Below are 22,477 nucleotides of genomic sequence, written 5' to 3'. Positions count from 1 at the left end.
ATTTTACTTTGACTTGTGCTCCATTTTGTGCGCTTACTTCGAAAGGTTTAGTATGTAATGGCTGAGGAGAATGTTTCCAGGAAGGTGTCTTTGAGACTACTTCAATCCTTGTTGGGGTGTTTTAACTTTGCCTGTTGGATAATCTGGTAGAACGCGTTTTTTCTCACTCCTTGTATAGGGTTACGCCAGGTGTGCGGGTGATGCATCACCAGGTTCGGGTGTTGAAGGCTATGAGGGCTGTTTGGGAGGTTTTGCTGGGTAGTCACCTCATTAGGAATTTGGCCTTTTGGAGCTGTTTCCTCTGGTGGTAGCTTTATGGTGATGTTCATTTGATCAATTTTTCTCCTGCAGTGGTTCGCTTGTTGCGTTAGTTTGTCGTGCTTTGTTTTGAGTTAAATGTGTTGTTTCAGTGACTGCTGACTCGATTTCTCTTTCAGTTGTATCGGTTTTATCCGAAAGCTCCCGGGGTGGATGCGGTGGGTCTACCCTGCCTGAAGGTGATGTGGACTCTTGCTTGCGGGATGGGCGAGATCTTTGGTGGCTCCGGCCACTGGGGCTGCTTATGACAAGGTTTGACAGGAGCGGTTGGCGAGCATGTCGGGTTCCGTGGCTAGGGAAGGGGATTGCTTGAACATGTTGTTGTGGTTTCTAGCGGGTTTGGGGTTAAGTGGGGCATCCCCCTCACAGGTGGACAAGTGTATGGTGGTGTTGGCCTTTCTGTTCAAGTTGCGGAGTTGGGATGATCTCTCCAAGCATTTTGTTGCTGGTATTTTAAAGTTGTCATTGCATTGCATTTTTGTTGAAAATCTTGGTACGGTTGTTTCTTGGTTTTTATGTTTGCTTTTCTTGTTGTAGGATCCGACACTGTGATCTAGATTATAGGCCACTCCCACTGGGCCCGACAGAGAGCTGCAGTTAATGTTAACGGTCTGCAACTGGGCTTCCCTAAGGACCTGGTCCGTGTGGGCTGGTCCGAGGTGTGTTGTGCTCTTAATAGTTGTGCGGTACCTTCGTTTAGGTGTGGCTCCAGCTGTGGTTCGGATTTATGCGGGCCCCAGTGTTGTGCCCCAGCAGGAGTTAGTTTGGAGAATGCAGCTGCCTCTGCCAGGGACATGGTTGACTCTTCCAGCTGGCAAATAATCCAAAACATACATCAAAATTAACACAAAAATGGTTTACTGACCATAAAATCAAGATCATACTATCCATCCCAGTCCCCTGACTTGAAACCCACTGAAAACCTGTTGGGTGAACTGAAGAGGAGAGTCCATCAGCGTCAACCTGATCTGGAGGGATTTTGTATGGAGGAATGGACTCAGATCTCTTGCCACATATTCTCCAACCTCATCAGGCATTATAGGAGACGGTTCATTTATGAATTGCAGCACACATATACTGTATTTAACAATTGTTATTTTTTGGGGGGGGATAAACCTGTGTCGTGTTTGCAATTGTTTGATATCCATGAGAGCAGATTATTTTTGTGTATTTTTAAAAAAAAAAGATCAAAAGTTTAAGCAACAAAGGTCATTCTTCACAGCCTTGTTTGCTCATATTTACCAAGGGTGCCAATATTTGCGTACATCCCCTCTAATTTGCCAATATTATTGAAATTTAAAATAATTACTAACTAATTGAATATGTGAAACTCTCAATCTGCTCTGTATTTTGAATATAATGAAAGATAACTATATAAATTAGGCAAATAACATGAAATACATCATCATAGTTTTTTCTGTTCTTCATGTGACAACAAAATTATTGTGTTTCAGAATCCACTGGAGGGCGCCATTGATTTTTCTATTTGAGAACAAATTCTTCAACATGTTATAATGTAATTTGCACTGTAGCAATACCCACCTCGTTTTACTGTGAAAATAACAATCATTGGTGTTGTATTTAAAAATTACGCTCCTGTATATTTTTATATAATTATGAACTTATTTAAAATTGTGTCGCACATTGTTCATACCAACTTATCTTTTCCTATTCCTATGGAATAACTATATAATGTAAAAATATGTTAATATTTTAACTTTAGCATAGTTTATATATTACACAAAAAAATAAGTTTGTTGGGATATTTTACACATTTTACTACAATTTAATTAAAACATCTCATGCGTACTTCAGGGTTCTCATTAAATAACATTAGGTATAATTGTTGCCATCACAGCTTTTTACTTAAATAAATTCATTTAAACTAGCTTTTTGTTTAATCTGTGTAATGAATTTGGATATTTTGTTTAAAAGTTAATCGAAGCTGAGTTGTATGGCAGACATAGCATTATCTGATACATTTCTTACCTTAAAGTTTCTCTTACTTTTTCCTCATTCCATTGTCAGGGATGCCTGAACCAATTACCAACAACCAGCAACTTAGCAATAATTAGTGAATAACTAATGAGGAAAAATGATCACACAGGTCCTGAAAACATGTATTTATCATACCTTCCCCATGTTAAACATATAAGTTGGATTTTTTATATTATACACACAGTATATAACATAGCCTATTTTAGTCCATAAACAGAATTACACTGGTTTGTTTAGTGTGCAAATATGTACAATGTATGATTTGGGGTTACCTGCCGTCCGCCCTGCCAGTGGGCTTACCTGCCGTCTGCCCTGTCGGTGGGCTTACCTGCCATCTGCCCTGCCGGTGGGCTTACCTGCCGTCTGCCCTGTCAGTGAGCTTACCTGCTATCTGCCCTACCAGTGGGCTTACCTGACGTCTGCCCTACCAATGGGCCTCAGCTCCCCTGTCTCTGCCTCAGCTCCCCTGTCTCTGCCTCAGCTCCCCTGTCTCTGCCTCAGCTCCCCTGTCTCTGCCTCAGCTCCCCTGTCTCTGCCTCAGCTCCCTTCTAATCTGTTTTCCAGTTCTGCTTTTCCGTCTGTGTGTCTGTCTGTACCTACCTAACCATCAATATGCATAAAGGGGTACAGACAGAATCCCCAGTATCCCCTGCACATGGGCTCCTACCCGACGTGCTCGCCCGGGTCCTGACACCAAAACAGCTTGTAATTGCATAAAAATGTCAAGGGCCCTACTTGTTATGGAATATCTGTACAAAGGCATGAAATTGCCAAATTTCAGTAAAAACTAATTTCGAATAAAGTTTGAATGTAGCTATTACAGCCCTGGATTTTAAGCATTAACAGGAAGGGCACCATGACTAAGCTCAGGTGAATTCTTTATACAAGGTGTTGTGGGAGTGCTAATGTGGGAAATGGCCAACTGAAATCCTATTTATGCTTCCCAGACAGACCGCTTTTTGTACTGTGGACAGAGGGGGTCCTGAGCCATTTAACAACTCTACAGGTAAGCCCGGCAATTCACCTTTTCATGACTAGGAGAACCCATCCAAGAGCCCTGGAACTCTTCAATGGGTCAGAAGTTAGCCATGACCCAGTGAAGTTTAAACAGACTGTATCTTGGGATCACAGCAGCCAATTAAGGCACTATTTGGACCAGGTATAGGGCATACACCTAGTTTGTGGGTGAGCTATTTTGGGAAGCCTTAAATCAGCATGTTTATTTCCCCAAAGTATTTCTCCACAGGGAGTCAGGTGCCAGAGATATAATCAAAATATATTAATATGTTAATGTGAATTGGTGTGTGAACCTTGTTGAGAAATGTGTGTATTTTGTGGACCCATTGTGTGTGTTAAACGAATTATGTTCCCCTGTGGCCATCCACATTCTCTCCCTGAAACAAACCCTGCCTCTCGGCAGATGGACCGGCTGCCCCATTCTCCCTTACACACATTCAGCTGCTGGGGAGATAAAGCAGCTTTCTCATCTTTTAGACTCACCCTCAGCAGCAGGGAGAAGTGCTCTCAGATTTTTCACCCATTTGCAGAAGTTGCCACTGGGGAGATGGGCCAGTTGACCCTTCTCCCGTACCCACATTCGGCGGCTGAGACAGCTCACTCTTGCTGGTGCTTCTGCTGGGGAGATGGGCCAGCTGCCCTGGTTCCCTGAATATGAGGACAGAGGCCAGTGGCACTCTGCTCTGATGTCAGCCCTTTAGTTGGAGAGGCAGAACTGGATGGTGTGAGCCTGGTCAGTCTTTGGAGCCACGTGTAGCAGGAGGCAGAGACCAGCATTACTGGAACTGTCATGTTCAAATTCTGGGGCCACATATAGGAGTGGTCAGAGGCCACCGTGCTCTGTCTGGACATTAGCACTTCTATTGGGTTTCCATATACACAGTCCCTGGGGCATATTATTAAGTATGGTCAGTTTTTATATGCCTTCTCCAGTTCCCAATCCTGTGTAACTAAAAAAGTCTAGATCACCTCTCAGTCTGAGTATATCTGAGAGATCCAAGAGTGTCCCATATACCGTATTTGCTCGATTATAAGACAAGGTTTTTTCCAGAGCAAATGCTCTGAAAAATCCCCCTCGTCTTATAATCGAGGTCGTCTTCTAATCAGACCTCATTCTGCTGGGGCCAGCCTGCTTACCGGGCATTGGTCGCGAGCAGCGTCCAGGAGAACAGGAAGCTAGCACAGTCCTCACATAACTCTGCCTCCCCCCTCCTTCCTCTGGGGGCGGGGCCAGAGAAGTTGCTCGCACAGCCGGACCCCTGCAGAAGTCTGCGAGTGGGAGATCTGCAGTTCAGGTAAGGGGGTGGGGGAGGGTTTTTGCACAAGTATGGAATGAATGAGTATTTAAATGTTTGTGAATGAGTGTGTGTGTGTGATAGCATGGATGTGTAAGGGGGGTGGGGTGGTAGCATGGCATAGGGAGGCTGTAATCACACTACTATCATCCACAGGTTCCAGCATGTACTGGCTTCCTTGGCTTGATAGGAGTGTGATTGCTGTTAGCAGTTATATATATATATATATATATATATATATATATATATATATATATATATATATATATATATATATATATATATATATATATATATATATATATATACCTCCAGAAATGCATTTTAACACCCTATATGCCACTCAGCCCAGAGTGGCATATAGGGGTATAAGGCATATCATGGGGCAGAGGGGCATATAGGGGGTTAAAAGGCATATCATGGGGCTGAGTAGCATATAGGAGGGTATAAGACATTTCTGGAGGCAGAGTGGCATATAGAGGGTTAAAAGGCACATCATGGGGCAGAGTGGCAAATAGGGGGGTATAAGACATTTCTGGAGGCAGAGTGGCACATAGAGGGTTAAAAGGCACATCATGGGGCAGAGTGGCAAATAGGGGGGGATAAGGCATTTCTGGGGGCAGATTGGCAAGCCTTGGGGCAGATGTGCATAACTGGGGGGGCAGGTTGGCAAATAAAAGGAAATAAAAAAATATATATTTTTCTCAATCATAGCTTTTATTAAATATGAAAATTAGTTTACATGAATTAATATTTACTAGTAAAACTTTTTTCCTATAGGGTCGTCTTATATTCAGGCTTTTTGTTTTTTTCCTAAATTAATATTTTGATCTTGGGGGGTCGTCTTATAATCAGGGTCGTCTTATAATCGAGCAAATACGGTAATCACGGGCTGCCAAGGTCATAGCCCTCCGTGGGCTCTGTATCCTCCAACCATGAACACACCTGGGCTGTATTCCATTCTAACACACTGTATCTGTCAGAGGAGCAACCTGCTGGCGACTAATAGAATCGCTCGTACAGACCTCTGACTCCTGATGGCGAAACTCTGCCTGGGGATACCATTGGCATACTTTCCAACAACCCGAATCTGACAGGACAGGACAGGAAAAAAAACAGGACTGTCACGAGAAATTAGACTGTTGGCAGGTATGCAGATGGAAGCGTGTGGGACAAAAACTCAAAATTAGCTTAGATTTATAGGGTTAAGGCAAGGTTAAGATTAGTAGTAGTACAACTGTTTGGTTAAAGATCTATATTATCTCATTTTAAATTTAATCGGTGTTATTAAAAATAAGGTGTTCATTTCTTATATTTAATATATATATTTTTTTGCTTTCATTTTCATATTTACCAAAGTTGATTGGACGGGATGCAAAAAATGGGACTGTCGGGAAATTCGGGACTGTTGGAAGTTATCTTATAGAAGAATGAGTGTAGAAGGCCAGGGCAAATAACAGGAAAGAGCCTTGTGAATTGCGTATGTGTATGTGTGTGTTATGTTTGGTTGGTTGTGAATCAGAATGAAAAAAGAAAATACAAGGAAGGAAAAAGCAAGATTTCCAAAGAAAAAGTAGATGATTAAAAAATGGAAAAGGTGAATGAGCAGGCAATTGGCTCACCTGTTTCACCTCCAGGACGAAATGTCCAAACACTGTCAGTCCTTGAAGTTTAGAACGTGAAGAAGTGAAACCCAGTGTCAAAAAAGTGAAAAATAAAGAAAGAAACAGAAATACTTTCCTTTCTTGCGGTCGGGTCTATAGCTGCAACCCTACAAAACACTCTCCACGGAATGTTGAAAAAGGGAATACAAAATTGACTTCTGTCTAGGGGCGCTTAAAACCGCGATCACGAATAGCTCATATACCGATATAAAAAAGGAAAAAGAAAAAATATATAGTGTAATACAGTAAAAACAATGTAACTCCGGCACAAAGCTTCAATGAATGCACTCACAATGTGGATAAGCTTTTAGCGCGTATATCACAACCACTCCTCGGTGTATGTGTTGATTCCTTGGCTCCACATGTATGTAAGACAAAAAAATCTAATAGGGTGATACCTTTACCATCAATATGTGTGCTATGCAGTAATGCACTCACATTTAGTAGAGAGATATCAAGCTCATCTGGTTTGTTGTCCTGAAGTGGAGCCGATCCTTTGATGAAGTTCCTGAGGAGGTTATGCTGGTTTCCACAAGAAGATTTCTTCAATATTGTTTAAATTGTTCAAGTACTTTTTTAGCACGTCTGGACAACTTTGTAAACACCTATATGGTGTAGTTGCCGACGAGTGTGTGGTAAGGGCTTAGTCCCAGATTAAATTATTTATTTATTCATTTTATCCCGCTCTTTTAGATTTTTTTATGGCACATATTTAATGAACACATACTATTTATTATATACATAAGCACTTGCACTTTATCCATATCTACACTGGAATATTGAAGAAATCTTCTTGTGGAAACCAGCATAACCTCCTCAGGAACTTCATATATATGAGCTATTCGTGATCGCGGTTTTAAGCGCCCCTAGACAGAAGTCAATTTTGTAGTCCTTGAAGTTTGGCAGCTGACTTCCAGAGCTGAAACACTAGGCCATACCGCAAACAGATGGCGCCGGTGGGGAGAAACTACCTTTACCATTAGGGATATTTAGGGCATGACATTTAGCCAGAAAGGTAACTGGCAGGCAAAAGACACTGGCACCACCACCAGCAGCATTGAAAATGGAAAAGTTGAATGAGTGGGCAATTGGCGACCTGCTCACCTGTTTCACCCCCAGTGCGAAGCGTCCAAACACTGTCAGTCCATGACGTTTGGGAGCGGACTTTCAGAACTGAAACACTAGGCACTAGAATAAGCTGGCTACTCCGGCGGAAGTAGCAGGCGTTGCCACACCGCAAATAAATGCAGCCAGGGGGGAGAAACTACCTTTACCATTGGGAAAAATTTACTTTCCAAGCTAAGAGATGGATACCCCAATTTGGGCAGATTGAATTTAAGAAAGGCAATCTGCTCCATCAAATGAGGTACCATACGTGAGCGCTGTGGACGCTGTGGTTGGCGGACATGATAGCAGCTGCTGAGCAACCCATGAGAGTGCAGGCCACACACTCTTCTTTTCATCCCAGTAGCTAAGAGGGTCAACATGAGGCGCAGAAGGAACATCACAGAGGTACAGTTTGACCATTTCAGCAGCACTACTCCCCTTTCTGCTGCTAGCTCTGTCAATGGGGCCTACTATACTCCAAAGTGCCTCCTCCCAAAACGCAGCTCCTCCACTCAGCTGTGTTGTGCTGCTCCTAGGAGTAGCAGACATCATATCTTCTTTCTCCTGCACCTCTCCCTCCTCAGACAGCATTCCCCTTTTCCACTGCCTGTCACGCACCCTTTGGATCAATTGTTCTCGGTAGCTACTAAGAATGTAGTAGCTTGATTGTTAGCTTTCCCTTAATCCTGGGATCACAAAGGCACGCTAGCATCATTTCGGGACTTTCAGACTTTTAGAAGATCCTTCGGCTTCCTGACTATGGCTGCTACGTCAGGATGTAGAGTTCCAACTTGAACAGTCTCGCGGTTTTCAAGGAACACCTCCATCTTGCTGCCTAGAAGGGAGAACACTGGGATTACCTGGCCCAGACTAGCAGACTAGCATTTTCCGTGGTATCCCTGAATGGTTTAAGGACTACCACTAGCTAAGCGATCATTGTCCAATCCTCCCTATTCAATGGAGATGTAATTCAATTGGTGTGCTCTGATGCAAGATTATGGATTGCCCTCTGCTGCCCTGAAATCCTCTCCAGCATATCTAAAGTGGAGTTCCACCACATACTCACATCTTGTCGTAGACAGTGTACAGAAGACCTGCCCTCTCTTGCTCTTCCCTCAAAAGTTGGCTAGCCTTAACACTGTGGTGAAAGTGCCCAGCAATCTTCCTACAGTGTGACAGAACTACTGCTGCTAAATTACTTCCTTGATGACTTACAATTAGATAATTGGCAAAATAATGGCATTTCCTATCTATCTGACATACTAGTATCAGGTAAACTAAAACCCTTTGCCCAGATCCAGGAGAACTTTAATATCCCTACACGAGAAATGTTTACATACCTAAGAATAAAAGATTTTCTGAATACTCGAGAAATTATATCATCGCATGAGTTGATAGACTTCTTAGGAAATAAAAAATATAAGAAACAGCTTAAAATAACTATAAATTTGCTATGCAACGGTAGGGAATAATTAAAACCCTCTTTTTTAATCAAATGGGAAACAGAACTGAACACTACCATTGACCCTGAAGACTGGACACGGGGGATACATCAAAGTATTCACTGTGTGACTATAGTAGAATTACACTACAAAATTTCTTACCAATGGTATATGGTTCTGATGAAATTGCACAAAATAGACAAATCCAATACACCGTTATGTTGGAGATATAGAAAGGAATTAGGAACGTTTCTACACATATGGTGGGAATGTGAGAGATTAACAAATCTAAAATACAAACTTAATTGCTTGATAAACTCTCTACTCTCCATAGATAACACACTATCCCCACAGACCTTTCTTCTCGTTTTAGATCTCTCCAAAATAAACAACGAGCGACGAAATCTGTTTAGACATATCTGCTCAGCAGCTAGATAATGTATTGCAAGGAAATTAAAAAAAACTGAAGAAATAGAGTGGCAGGAAGTATTAAATCAAATACAATTCCAATACGATTTCTTTTTCTTACTCTCTATTCTCTTTCCTTTTCCTGTTACTTTTCTCTACAGTAACTTATACTCACGAGATTACAAGATAAATCATTAGTACTATATAAACTATACAGATGTGCCTCATGAACATATCTTATTGTGCCTCATGTACTGTTTGTATATATTGTAATTGGAAACTTAAAAAAAACTGTCTAGCCTTAACACTGTGGTGAAAGTGCCCAGCAATCTTCCTACAGTGGGACAGAACTACTGCTGCTAAATTACTTCCTTCAGCCATTGCTGCCTTGACTATAAGATGGATGATGTGCGCACCCAACAATATGACCATCTTGCAGTGCTTTCACCTCCATCAGTTACCACAAACCGCACGTCCACATTGGTGCCCATCTCTGCTCCCACCCAAAGGGAAAACATTTTCCTTATTGCATGCAGAATATTTTCAGAAGTGTGCTTTTCATCCATCACTTGGATGCACTACTGCATGGAGAAAACATGACCGGTATCCTGCTGCAGCAGCTTCCTAAGACACAACGGGCTGCCACCGGTGTACTGTCAAGGAAAGAAAGCCATGCTGCCCGCTAGGTGCACTCCACAAATCTGTTGTGAAATGTACACACTGACCAGCAGCCTTGGAAAGCTCCTCTTTCACTGCTGAAACACAGGACTGATACAGTGAGGGGACAATATTACTACTGAAAGTGGAGCGTGAATTAACTGTGTATTGTGGAGCCACAGTCGCCATCAATAGTTTGAAAGGCTCCCCTTTAATTATAGCGAATGAGGCAACAGCAATGAACTGACCTATAAGTCGGGTTATTTTATTGATCAGCTGTGGAGTTAACCTCCTGGAGTAGAATGCCCCGAATTCTTCCAGGGTGGGCTGGACATGTTAAAGTGCTCCAACCTGCCTTGGTCTTTGGCAGCCAGCACTAGCTGTAGCTGCTATTGACACCTAAGCAGCTCTTGGAGTTTTTCTACTCTCTCTGGAGTTAACCTCCTGGAGTAGAATGCCCTGAATTCTTCCAGGGTGGGCTGGACATGTTAAAGTGCTCCAACCTGCCTTGGTCTTTGGCTGCCAGCACTAGCTGTAGCTGCTATTGACACCTAAGCAGCTCTTGGGGTTTTTCTACTCTCTCTGGAGATGGTACTAGTTGTTGTAGTGGTACCACTGCCACAGCATTATGTTGAGTGTTAAGGTGATGCTTCATCACAGCACTGTTGAAATGTCCAGACACTTTTGCTCTGCTGATTAGCTTCTCATAATGTTTGCACCTTCTATAGAGCCCTTCTTCTACATTTTCATAGTGCTCCCAAATTGGGTCGTGAAGAGCCTTGGACTCTGCTCTTTTATGTGCTGCTTCTACTGCTCTGGGTGAATAAGCAGCAGCAGGACTAGTGCTGCGAACACTGGGAGATGGCACATTAATCTCACTCTCCATCTCTAGGCTCTCTACACTGCTACTAACAGTGGTTGTTCTTCTTATTGGCACAGTTACAGTACTGGTGGTGGCACTGGTAACTGTGCCAGTACAAACAGGAGTATCGACCATAGAAATGGTAGAAGGACTGCTAATTTTTTTTATATCTACCAGATTTGGTATGTTTTGCTGTTGTTGGTGGTGATGATGATAGCAGTAGTGGAGAAGGTGGAGGCTCAGGGGAAAATTGTGCACTATTCATTCCTAGACTGCTCCCTGAAGAATCTGATTCCTGACCACTCATCTCCTCTATTCTCCCCTCCACTTCCTTTGGCTCATAGTCAAGTTCTTCATTAGCCAGATCAAATGGAATTCTTGCTAGGCTGGAGCTAAAAAAAATGATAAGGGTACCAGTACCAACAATATAGTGATATAATACATGTATAGTGAATGTGAATAATTTATCAAATCAGTACTCCCCTTTCTTATTTTTGTTCACAGCTGCAACCCTTGAACAACATTCTCCGGATGTTGATAACCAAACACACTCCCACTTAGGGGCACTCGTGTTAAAAAGGAAAAAAAACATCAATAGTGTAGCCTGTAACAACAAATGTGTTTCTTTGTGGTAAGTATTGCACTCACAGATATTCTGTGATTTTCAAACTCTACTCAGGGATTTTAGATCTGAGTAAAGTGACAAAGAAAATAAACCAAATTGTGCAGTATTTTTCACCAATGTAACAATATAGAAAAAATTGCATTTACAAGATGATGAACACACTTAACTGTGTGCTAATAAGCTTTAAATCAGGCTGTGAGTCAGATGACTTCCAAGACTTCTGAGTGATCCTGAATGAATAAAAAATCCTCTGTTGGTGTTGGATTCTTGGTGCACTTCAGTGGTTAATTCCACAAAAGGGACAAGAAATATAATGTACCTCAAAAAGCAAAATACTACCCAATAAACATGCAGGTGCCATATTTTTCCAGAAGAGGAATCAGAAGCAGGTCCTCAAAAAAAGTGCAAATGCTATATATATCAGAAACAAGGAAATCCGGAATTGATCATATAAATTTATTGGGGGACATGCTCTAAAAAGTATTTTAAAATATAATAGATATATACAGATCAAATAAACAAATTAAATAAATAATAAAGTCCCAAAAAGAAAGTCCTCTCAAAATGTGCAAATCCTCAACGCTTTTTTCCCCAAACCGGTTGGTCTTTAGTGGATTCCTCAGGAGGGTAAGTTGTTTTCTTGATTCTTCCTCTATTTTATCCGGTCTTCCCTCTCCTCTACATAGTGACATTCGTATTTGTTTGTGCGTCTCTGAAGTGCGTTTATTACTCCTATAGATGTGCCGTTACGGGATACTAACTATGGACAGAAATCAAAGTGACTGTATGTTCTATTCAAAAACGTTTAGAGTATACAACAAACGGAGGGTGGGAGTGTGGAGAAAGAAATGAAATATATAGACATTAAATGTCAGACAGACGTGAGATACTAAATACAGCCGACCCTCTATCAGGGAGAAGCTATCCCCAGTATTATGCGAATACATATTATGGAAAACTTTCATACTTCCATAAATCTATATAAAAAATTTATACAAATATATAGACCCCGCTTATTAATTACATACAAGACCTCATCCAAATGGTAAAACTAACTAAATTATATAAAAGCTAAAATGTCCAGTTCTGTATTTAGGCCTCTGTTTTTTAAAAGTTTTTAATTTAAAAATCCATTCGGTTTCTTTTTAGATAAATGTTCTATGTTATTCCTGCCTCTCCAGTTGGGTAAAACTAAGTCAATTCCTATAATTTGGAAACTCTCCAGTGAAAATTTGGGGCATGAGTTATAATGTCGGGATTCGCTATGTTTGATCTTTTTATTTCTAATGTTACCCAAATGTTCCAGAGCTCTTTCTTTTAAGCGTCTAATTGTTCTTCCAACGTTTTGGGATTCAAATAAGCATTGTAACAGGTAAACTTAATTTTGTGAGTTACAAATTATACATTTTTTGATATTGTAAGTTATACCAGTCCTCGTGCATATAAAACTGTTAGTTTTCTTTGGTAGAAAGGTGCACGTTTTACACCATCCAGATGGGAAGAAGCCTTCAGGTTTACTACTATAAGTAGTAGTACTAGCAGGAAGAACAGAGCCTTACTCTGCACTTGGACTCTCAGTCTCACGGTCCTCTGGTACCTCGCTAGATGGAGTTCCACTACGTGTAGCCCTCTCGCTAATTGTCTTTAGAAAAATATTGTAAGGACTTGGTGCCTTGCTAGAGGTGGTGCTAGGAGGGAATGATTTGGAGGTACTGATGAGAATAGCAGGCGCAGCACTTGTGGTGGTGGAGGTGGTGGTCTTGGAAGGTGGATTATCTACAAAAAGCCTCTGTGAGATAGAACCAGATCACTTGGGATTGGGAACACCACTCTCAGTCTTGCTGCCGAACGTTCTGCAAACCGTGCTCTGCATGGCACCTTGCATGCTGCTCGTGGAAGAGGAAGATGCTGCTGGGGGCACTACTACTGCCTCCTACTGGTGCATTCACGTTACTGGATGACATAGATCCTTCAAGCAATGATTCCTCAAAAAACAACCTACTTGTCTGACTAGACTGAAGCAAAGACTGCATCGTAGAAGAACTGCTGCTGGTGGTGGTGGTAGATGGAGCCTGTCCCTCCCTCCTTTTCTTAGTCCCAAAACGAGAATCCATTTCAAATTTTATGTTGTGTGTGTGTTGTGTTTAACAGTAGGAGATCGGGGGAAATAGTTTATTAATGAAACTGAGAAAAATATGAATAAAAAAAAAGAAAGAAACAAAGAAAGAAAGAAAGAAAGAAAATGGAAACCCAAAAAATTTAGAGGAAGTTTCTCTTAAGTGCTCCTGATGAAAAACAATGCACAACTGCACTGTGCTGCCGTGTGAATTCCGCCAAAGTTATTTAACAATTGTTTAACTAAAGCCACTACACTGTGTTATTAACTCAAGCTTAACTATTATAATACACTAACTACTAATAAAACTACTAGCAACATTTTTTATTTTAAATTTACATAGGCCAAGATTGATCTATCAGATTTTCAGGACATATTTTTTTCCTATTCTAAATCTACCTCTAGTCAAGGACAGACACTCTTAAGCCCACTGAGCTAAAGTGAAATTCTCTATATATTATATTTAATTAATGTTATTAATTCATATAATACAGATTATAAATTATAATTATACTATGGGGTTAAACAACTTTAACTTTAAATCAGATACAGAGGCAGACAGATATAGTCGTACTACTTCTGCTAAGTCTACAAATATTAGCTACATTATTTTCTTTCTTACTACTAGTACTACAGGTACCTTAAAGCTTTGCTTAGTATAGTTGTCGTCACACTGTCACTCTTTCTTTAAAAAAATAGAAAATAAAATTTAACAGCAAAACAGTTAGCTTTAATGCTTGCTGAACAAAAAAGCACGCATCACTTATGTGGCTGGACTCACTAGCCCAACAAGTTCACTTCACTGATGGACTGAGGTGAGCAAAACAAATTAAATTAAAAAAATGAATTATCAACTTCTAGTTTAATCTTAAGGGTAGTAGCGGACTGAATAATTTATGTGGGATAAATTAACTCTATCTTTTACCTAACACAATCGTAGTCGTCTACACTAGTATACTATGACTGATATTTAATATTATATATTACTATTAAATATTTTTTTTCATTAATAATACCAACAGTTCAGCTTAATTTACTAACTTATTGACTATAACATTGTATAAGCTAGGACATAAAAATGTAAATGATATGATACAATCAAAATAATGACATCTAAAGAAAGCCCTTCTGGTCCTTAAAAAAACAATATATAATTTGTGTGGGTTCAGTAAACGTGAAAAAAAAAAATTACAGCTAAACACGCGTCATTTTTAAAACTTGATTTTGTAATTTTAGTTCAGGACAGTCAGTCCATAATTTTAGTTATGACTGACTGTCCTGAACTAAAATTACAAAATCAAGTTTTAAAAATGACGCGTGTTTAGCTGTATTTTTTTTTTTTCACGTTTACTGAACCCACACAAATTATATATTGTTTTTTTAAGGACCAGAAGGGCTTTCTTTAGATGTCATTATTTTGATTGTATCATATCATTTACATTTTTATGTCCTAGCTTATACAATGTTATAGATCTTACTGGACACATATAGAGGTGTTGTGTGAAATATACCAGGACCTGTTAATTCATGTCTGAATTAGTGCATGGAAAGAGTTAAAATACTAGCATTTGAAACATCCTGGAGTGTCTAGTCTTAAATATATGGTTTGATGGGATAAATTGCATTGGCCAGCTATTACCCGAAATAGCACATGGGGGAAGAATTACCAGATTTGGAAAAAATGGCTTTGAAATAGCGAAACGCTACCTGTGTATTTCCTCATAAGGTGCAGAAAAAAGCAAAAAAAAACATTAAAACATTGGTTATTTCTAAACTCAGCACAAAGTGTAGAATTACGAAGGTTTTTTTATTAGCTTTCTTAGGTGAGTAAAATATTTTTTCAAATAAAATGAGAAAAAAGTGTTTGTTTTTTTCAATTTTTCGTCGAATTGTTTTTTTTTTTATAGGAAATAGATAATATGATCAAGAATTGTATCTGAAGAATGCCCTTCCTGTCCTGAAAAAAAAACAATATATATGTCTGTGCTGAGCTGAGCCTTATGAATATGCATAAGGGTCAGACAACAGGAAGTGAGATCATCCCTCAGCAAGGGTCAGAACTGCAGACACTGAGAGTAGAGTACAAAAGCAAGCACATAAGGTGTCATGATACAGAACTGGAATAAATAAAAGTTGACTTAACAGAACCTTTGTGGATCATTCTTCATACCAAAAAGGGTGAACAACACATGGTACCAGAAGTGGGGTTCTCCAGGTAAAAGCAACAAACAAATAAAGAAGCATGGATCTGCAACAAAGAGCAGAAATGAGTCTCACACCTCATGGCCAGCAAACCTCACAGAGTTTACCAGTGAGAACAGATAGTCTGAAGCCACCTCCTGAAATCAGGTTTGTGGGTAATCTGGAAGAAGTGTGGAGATCATTTAAGCAAAGATTTAGCCTGTATATGAAAGCAACAAACACAAGCACTTTGCCAAGTGATCAGAAAGTAGCATTGCTTTTAACTGTTGCTGGTGCAGAAGCTTTGGACATATATAACAGCTTTCAATTATCTGAAACTGATAGTGAGAACTATGAAATAGTTATGGAAAGATTTTCTGCATATTGTACACCAAAGAAAAATGAGACATATGAACGTTTTGTGTTTAACTCCAGGGTTCAGCTACCACACGAGACAGTGGAGGAGTTTCTCACTGACCTCAAATTAAAAAGCAGGTCTTGTAACTATGGCACTCTGCAAGAATCTTTAATCAGAGATAGGCTTGTGATAGGCTGTTACAGTAATAAAACACGTGAGAGGCTACTAAGGGATTGTGATTTGACTCTGCAAAAAGCTGTGTTCATTTGTCAGTCTGCAGAGCAGTCCCGAAAACAACTAGGTGTCTTATGTAAGCAAGACAGTCAGGACGTGGTTAATGATGTAAGAAAACACAGACCTACATATTCAAGAGGATTGTCCACTCGACACCTGTCAGAGAGGAGACAGAGGAATAAAGTGGATATACAAGATGCAAAGCCCAGAGATATGTCATGTGGGAAATGTGGAAAAAATCATGAGCCTCGCAATTGTCCAGCATATGGCCAGAAATGTAGGATCTGCAAAAAATATAATCACTTTGCCTCACAGTGTAAGCAAGCTACACGACTACATGCTGTTAAAACATACACCTCTGACTCTAGTGATGAAGATATTTTTGTGGACATGGTCAAACAACTACCTATGCCAGCTAAAGAATGGATTATAGAGGTGGAAGCACATGGTACACTGATACCATTTAAAGTAGATACTGGAGCTGATCCCAATGTTATTCCAGAGGCTCTATGGAAAAAACTACAACCTAGACCTAAACTTCAGAAACAAACTAAAGTACTGAAGGCATATAATGGACTTGACATTCCAACTGTGGGTCAATGCATACTTACCCTACAGCATAACTCTACAGTCACAAAACACCCGTTTGTTGTGGTTCCTGGAGAAAAGGTTCCTTTGCTTGGATTACAGTCTATACAACAGTTAGGACTGCTCACCAAGCTCTTTGAGATTACAGAACTGAAACACAAGAGCATTGCTACCTTACTTGTAAAGTATAAGGATGTTTTCAGTGGACTTGGAAAACTTCCCATTAAATATAAAATTGCCTTAAAGACTGGAGCAACGCCGGTGATTCATGCTCCTCGCAAAGTACCAGTAGCCCTACAAGACAAACTTAAAAAAGAGCTACAGCGCTTGATAAAGATGGATGTCCTAGAACAGGTACATGAACCAACGGAATGGGTTCATTCTTTGGTTATTGTGGCTAAAAAGGATGGTTCCCTAAGGTTGTGTCTGGACCCCAAAGAGTTAAATGCGAGTATTAAAAGGGAGCATTACCAAATTCCCACAAGAAATGAAATCCTAGGGGAGATGGCAGGTGCCCAGCTGTTTACAGTTCTCGATGCCTCCAATGGTTTTTGGCAGGTCCCTCTGGAGAAAGGAAGCAGGCGCATATGTACTTTCAATACACCTTTTGGAAGGCACTGTTTCAAGCGTCTTCCGTTTGGTCTGTGTTCAGCGCCCGAAATATTTCACCGAACTATTCAACAACTGTTTGATGGGGTAGAAGGTGTCAAAGTATACATTGATGACATTCTGATTTGGGGTACTAATGAAGCTGAGCATAATGAACGACTTGAGAAAGTACTACAGATTGCACATGAAAAGGGATTAAAGTTAAACCAAACAAAGTGTAGATTTCTTCAATCAGAGATTCTTTACCTGGGAGAGATCATCTCAAGTTCTGGAGTGAAGCCTGATCCTACCAAGGTCAAGGCTATTGAAAACATGCCAAGTCCTGTAAACAAGAAAGATTTACAAAGATTCCTGGGAATGGTAACCTACTTGGGTAAGTTCATTGCCAATCTATCAGACAAAACTAAACACATGAGAGGTTTACTAGTAAAAGGTGTTGAGTGGCACTGGGGAAAAGAGCATGAGGCTGAATTTGTATTATTAAAGGAATTGCTAATGACAGCTCCTACGCTACAGTTTTTTGATGCCTCACTTAAAACAAAAATCTCCACAGATGCATCGAAAGATGGACTTGGTGCTGTTCTCTTACAAAATGATGGCACAGGGTGGAGGCCTATTGCATATGCTGCCAGGGCTTTCACAGAAACTGAATACAAGTATGCCCAGATAGAAAAAGAAACACTTGGCATAGCATTTGGCTGTGAAGCATTTCACAATTTTGTTTATGGCACTTCCTTTACAATTGAAACGGATCATAAACCCTTAATCACAATTTCTCACAAGGAATTATGGAAAGCTCCACCTAGAATTCAGAGACTGCTGCTCAAGCTGCAAAAATATGACTATACATTGGAGTTCTCTCCTGGCAGACATCTTTTAATCGCAGATACCCTGTCTAGAATTTGGTCTGAACGAACCAGGTCTCCTGATGATGGCATTGATAATGATGTGGATGTTCATATTAACAGCATCGTGATGTCTGGAGTGATTTCACCAGTAATGTGGAAAAAATTGCAAAAGGCAACTGCAGAGGATGAAACACTTCAAAATGTGATACAAGCCATTCATTTGACAGATAAGAAAATAAACATGCCTAAACAATACTTGGCACACAGGGACGAACTATCAGTGCTTGACAATGTACTATTGAAAGGCAGGAGATTGGTAATTCCAGTTTCTCTCAGGCGTGACCTGCTACAAAAAATACATGAAGGACATTTAGGGATACAAAAATGCAAGAGGAGAGCAAGGGAAGTTCTTTTCTGGCCTTCAATGATGAGTGATATAGCAGCCCTAGTCTCTTCATGTCACACTTGTCAGTCATTTCAGCCTGCCAGTCCAAAAGAACCTCTACTGCAAGAAGATATGGTAAAGATTCCATGGCATACAGTGGGAGTGGATTTGTTTTCACTTGATGGACGTGATTACCTAGCTCTGTTGGACTCCTACTCATCATACCCAGAGGTTGCCAAACTCAGGAATACATCATCAGAGCATGTATGCAGCAAATTACAAGCTATATTTTCACGGTTTGGCATCCCTACAATTATAAAAACAGACAACGGACCACAGTTCTCATGCAGGTATTTTAAGGCATTTTCTGAGGAGTTTGGATTTCTTCACAAAACATCAAGTCCCAAATATCCTCAAGGTAATGGATTAGCTGAGTGCGGTGTCAAAATCCTTAAAAGATTACTTAAAAAGGCTAGTCACTCAGGTGAAGAACCACAAGTAGCTTTGCTTAATTATCGAGCTACACCTTTGGAGGGGGGCAAATCTCCTGCAGAATTGTTTTTCGGGCGTCAGATAAAGACAAAGCTACCACAATTGAATTTGACACAGTATCATTCTAACAGACACTTGCACACTTCCTACATAGCAAAGAAGGAAGAAATAAGGGAACGTCAGAAAAGAAACTATGACAAAAGTGCAAAGAATGTACAAATGCTGCACACTGGGGACACTGTAAAGATCTGGACAGGTCAACGTTGGATGAATAAAGCTATAGTTCTGCGTCAAGTCTCAGACCGGTCCTTTGAAGTAAAGACAAATAACGGAGTGATTTTGAGACGTAATCGGAAACATTTATTGAAGATACCAAATCATTGTCTGGACCGAACACAGTCACTGGATATGGATTTGTTAAGCAATGCCGAGGATTCGGAAAACGATTGTCCTGAAATACAACATGAGCAGAATGTAATTGATCGTGATCCAATTTTTGGTGATGAGTCATCTTTTGAGGATACTGACAATGCAGAGGGCATTCATGCCCCAGAACATTATACAGGTGGAACTCTGCTGCAGTCTTCACATGGGAACCAACATACATCAAGTGGCAGAGCGGTCAGAAGGCCACATAGACTCATTGAAGAATGTTAACTGCAAACTGACCCTAAACTAATTTCTACTTCATTTGGCGTTATACTCAGTTTATGTGTTATATGTTGCTAGACATGTCAGAAAATGTAGACATCTTGTTTTACAACAATAGTTCTATTAATAATTGTGAATGTTTTTGTTGTTGTTGTTTTTGTTTAGAAAAGGAAGGATGTGCTGAGCTGAGCCTTATGAATATGCATAAGGGTCAGACAACAGGAAGTGAGATCATCCCTCAGCAAGGGTCAGAACTGCAGACACTGAGAGTAGAGTACAAAAGCAAGCACATAAGGTGTCATGATACAGAACTGGAATAAATAAAAGTTGACTTAACAGAACCTTTGTGGATCATTCTTCATACCAAAAAGGGTGAACAACACAATGTCAGGAACCACTTTTTCACTGCCTGAACCATGGCTTTTTTATACCTATGGCATTTAAATCTGCTACCACTAGTGGCCTCCCTCCACCCTCTGGAGCACTCAGAACTCATTACTAGGATCAAGTGTGCCTTGTTACCTGGGTTGAGCCCTAGTCAATACATCCAGCTGGGCCTTGTTACCTGGATTACCCTGCCTTTATGAACATGCCCTGCCCTTCAGTCAGGGCCTTTGTATTGAAGTCTGTGGACCTTTCTGCTGTGGCTCTGCACCTGTACCGTTCCTGGTTACCTGCTTTGTGTCCTGATCAAGTGGATTCCCTGCTTTGTGTCCGGCACCGGCACCGGTGCGGGGAACTCTGATCTCTGACAGTCGGGGAAGGTCTGCGCGATGGACGCAGACAACCCCCGCTGCTAGCCACACCTCCATCCGGCTGCAGCGGAAGTTGTCTACGCAGATGGCGTGGCCGTCAACCCGCTGCCCCGATATACAGCAGGAAATTGGAAGCACCGGTAAGTGTGTGTGGGGGGGAGTGTTAAATGGGGGGGAGACAGAAGGATCCAGGTCCCCTGCAGCGGTGCGGGGGATCTGGATCTTAGTCTCATAGTCAGACCTCTACTTGAGGTCTGATTATAAGACGACCCCGATTAGAAGACGAGAGGTATTTTTCAGAGAATTTGCTCTGAAAAAAACCTCGTCTTATAATCGAGCAAATACGGTATTACGGACAGCCTGATCTCCCATGCAGCAGCACGGGATTTACTGAACCTAGCCCCACAGATAATGATCCACCTTACAAACTCCTGACTTAAGTGCAAACCAATTTTGCCTGAGTGTTAGAAAAAAATCAGTGGGTTTATAATTTTAATAATGACTTTCAAGTCATGCTCAAGCTAAGTAAATTTCTAAACAGTTAAACAGGTTTTGTTTTCAAAAACTATCCAAAGGCCTAATCTATTACAAGATAGAATAATCTATTTCATATCCCATGACATATTTTGTGGGTAACGTTTATGCCGAGTTAGGTATAATGTCTGCATAAAATAAAAGGCATTTATTCTCACAGATGTGCCCTGTTCTGAACCTGATAATGTATGCACAATATAAAGAATACTCTTGATTACCCCATTTTATTTCCCATTTGAAAATAATGTTGTCATTTTGTCTTATTCCTTCTGCACGAGAATTACAAGCTGACCCACAATTTAAGGGGAGTTTTTTTTTTTTATTTGTTGGTGCAAGCTGAATTGCGGACTTTATTACATCTTGCCTTTTTGAGTTGATTGCATTGCTATTCATATGTCTTACTACAGATGAAAAATGTAGCACTCTACTGATTGTCAGTAAAGGAATACATTACAATAAGATGTAGGAGATCTGTAATACAGATGCACTGCTTTACATAGTTTGCAAAGACAGAAAATGCATGTCCGATTTCTTTTTGTTGGTATTTGTGGCCATATTCTGGTTATCTTGCGTAGCTATATTATTTTATTTTCTTTGCCAAAGCATTTTTGGCTCAGCCTTCTTAAAATTATGATTTAGCCCAGGCAAATGGCCTATTAATATGGTAAACCAGTACGACATTTGCACACTGTGCCTTCTAATAGAAGCACAAGGCATGCTAAAAACTTAGTCTATCTGCCTATGGGTTTTATTGTCAAGTGTCAAACAGTATAGTCTAATTTTCCTTAGTGTTAGTGTGAATGCTCCTCTCTAAGTCAGGCTCTAGATCTGCCACTGGCTCAGTATTGAAGCCACGAGCACCACAACAAGGCAGTGACACAGATGGTCATCACAATATTTACCTCCCGTGCTGCTGCTGCTGCTGCCGCCAGGTAAGCTCTGTCTGTCTGATGTTACTGCTATACGGAATACGGTGGCCTTGGGTTAACCACCCATAGAGGGTGGTGCGCAAGCCTCAGGATACTCCCAGGGCTGGAGCCACAACGGGGATATAATTGGTACACCTTGGTATGCATATGTTACCTGGTGGTTGGTGAGAATAACTGTCAGTCAATTTCTTTGATTGTTCACCTTTGGGAATTGGAGAGAACCGCTGCCCATCATGTGTATGGAATTCTATTGGACTATGTGGGTGATGTCATGATTAGTTACCTTTAAAGCAATTGGCTGGGTTTGGCAACACATCTAATATATCGGTAACCATTGGATATGATTGTTCCCTCCCCTAATCCGTGATGTCATTAACAAAGGAGATATAAGGCCAAACAGTCTC

The 22,477-nt window shown here is 40.6% G+C and overlaps 1 protein-coding gene across 1 annotated transcript; it reads left to right on the top strand.

Annotated features, from left to right (window-relative positions):
- Window positions 1–15,751: 15,751 nt before the first annotated feature.
- On the top strand, window positions 15,752–20,196 carry LOC128468226 (uncharacterized protein K02A2.6-like). The gene has a single exon (XM_053449918.1). It carries the CDS (start codon window positions 15,752–15,754, stop codon window positions 19,859–19,861), a length of 4,110 nt encoding a protein of 1,369 aa, XP_053305893.1. The 3' UTR covers window positions 19,862–20,196.
- Window positions 20,197–22,477: the final 2,281 nt, after the last annotated feature.

The sequence above is a fragment of the Spea bombifrons genome, chromosome 11, assembly GCF_027358695.1.
Source record: "Spea bombifrons isolate aSpeBom1 chromosome 11, aSpeBom1.2.pri, whole genome shotgun sequence".
Classification (NCBI taxonomy): Eukaryota; Metazoa; Chordata; class Amphibia; order Anura; family Pelobatidae; genus Spea; species Spea bombifrons.
Note: the sequence above shows the minus strand (reverse complement) of the source record. Positions and strands in the feature narration are given on the sequence as shown.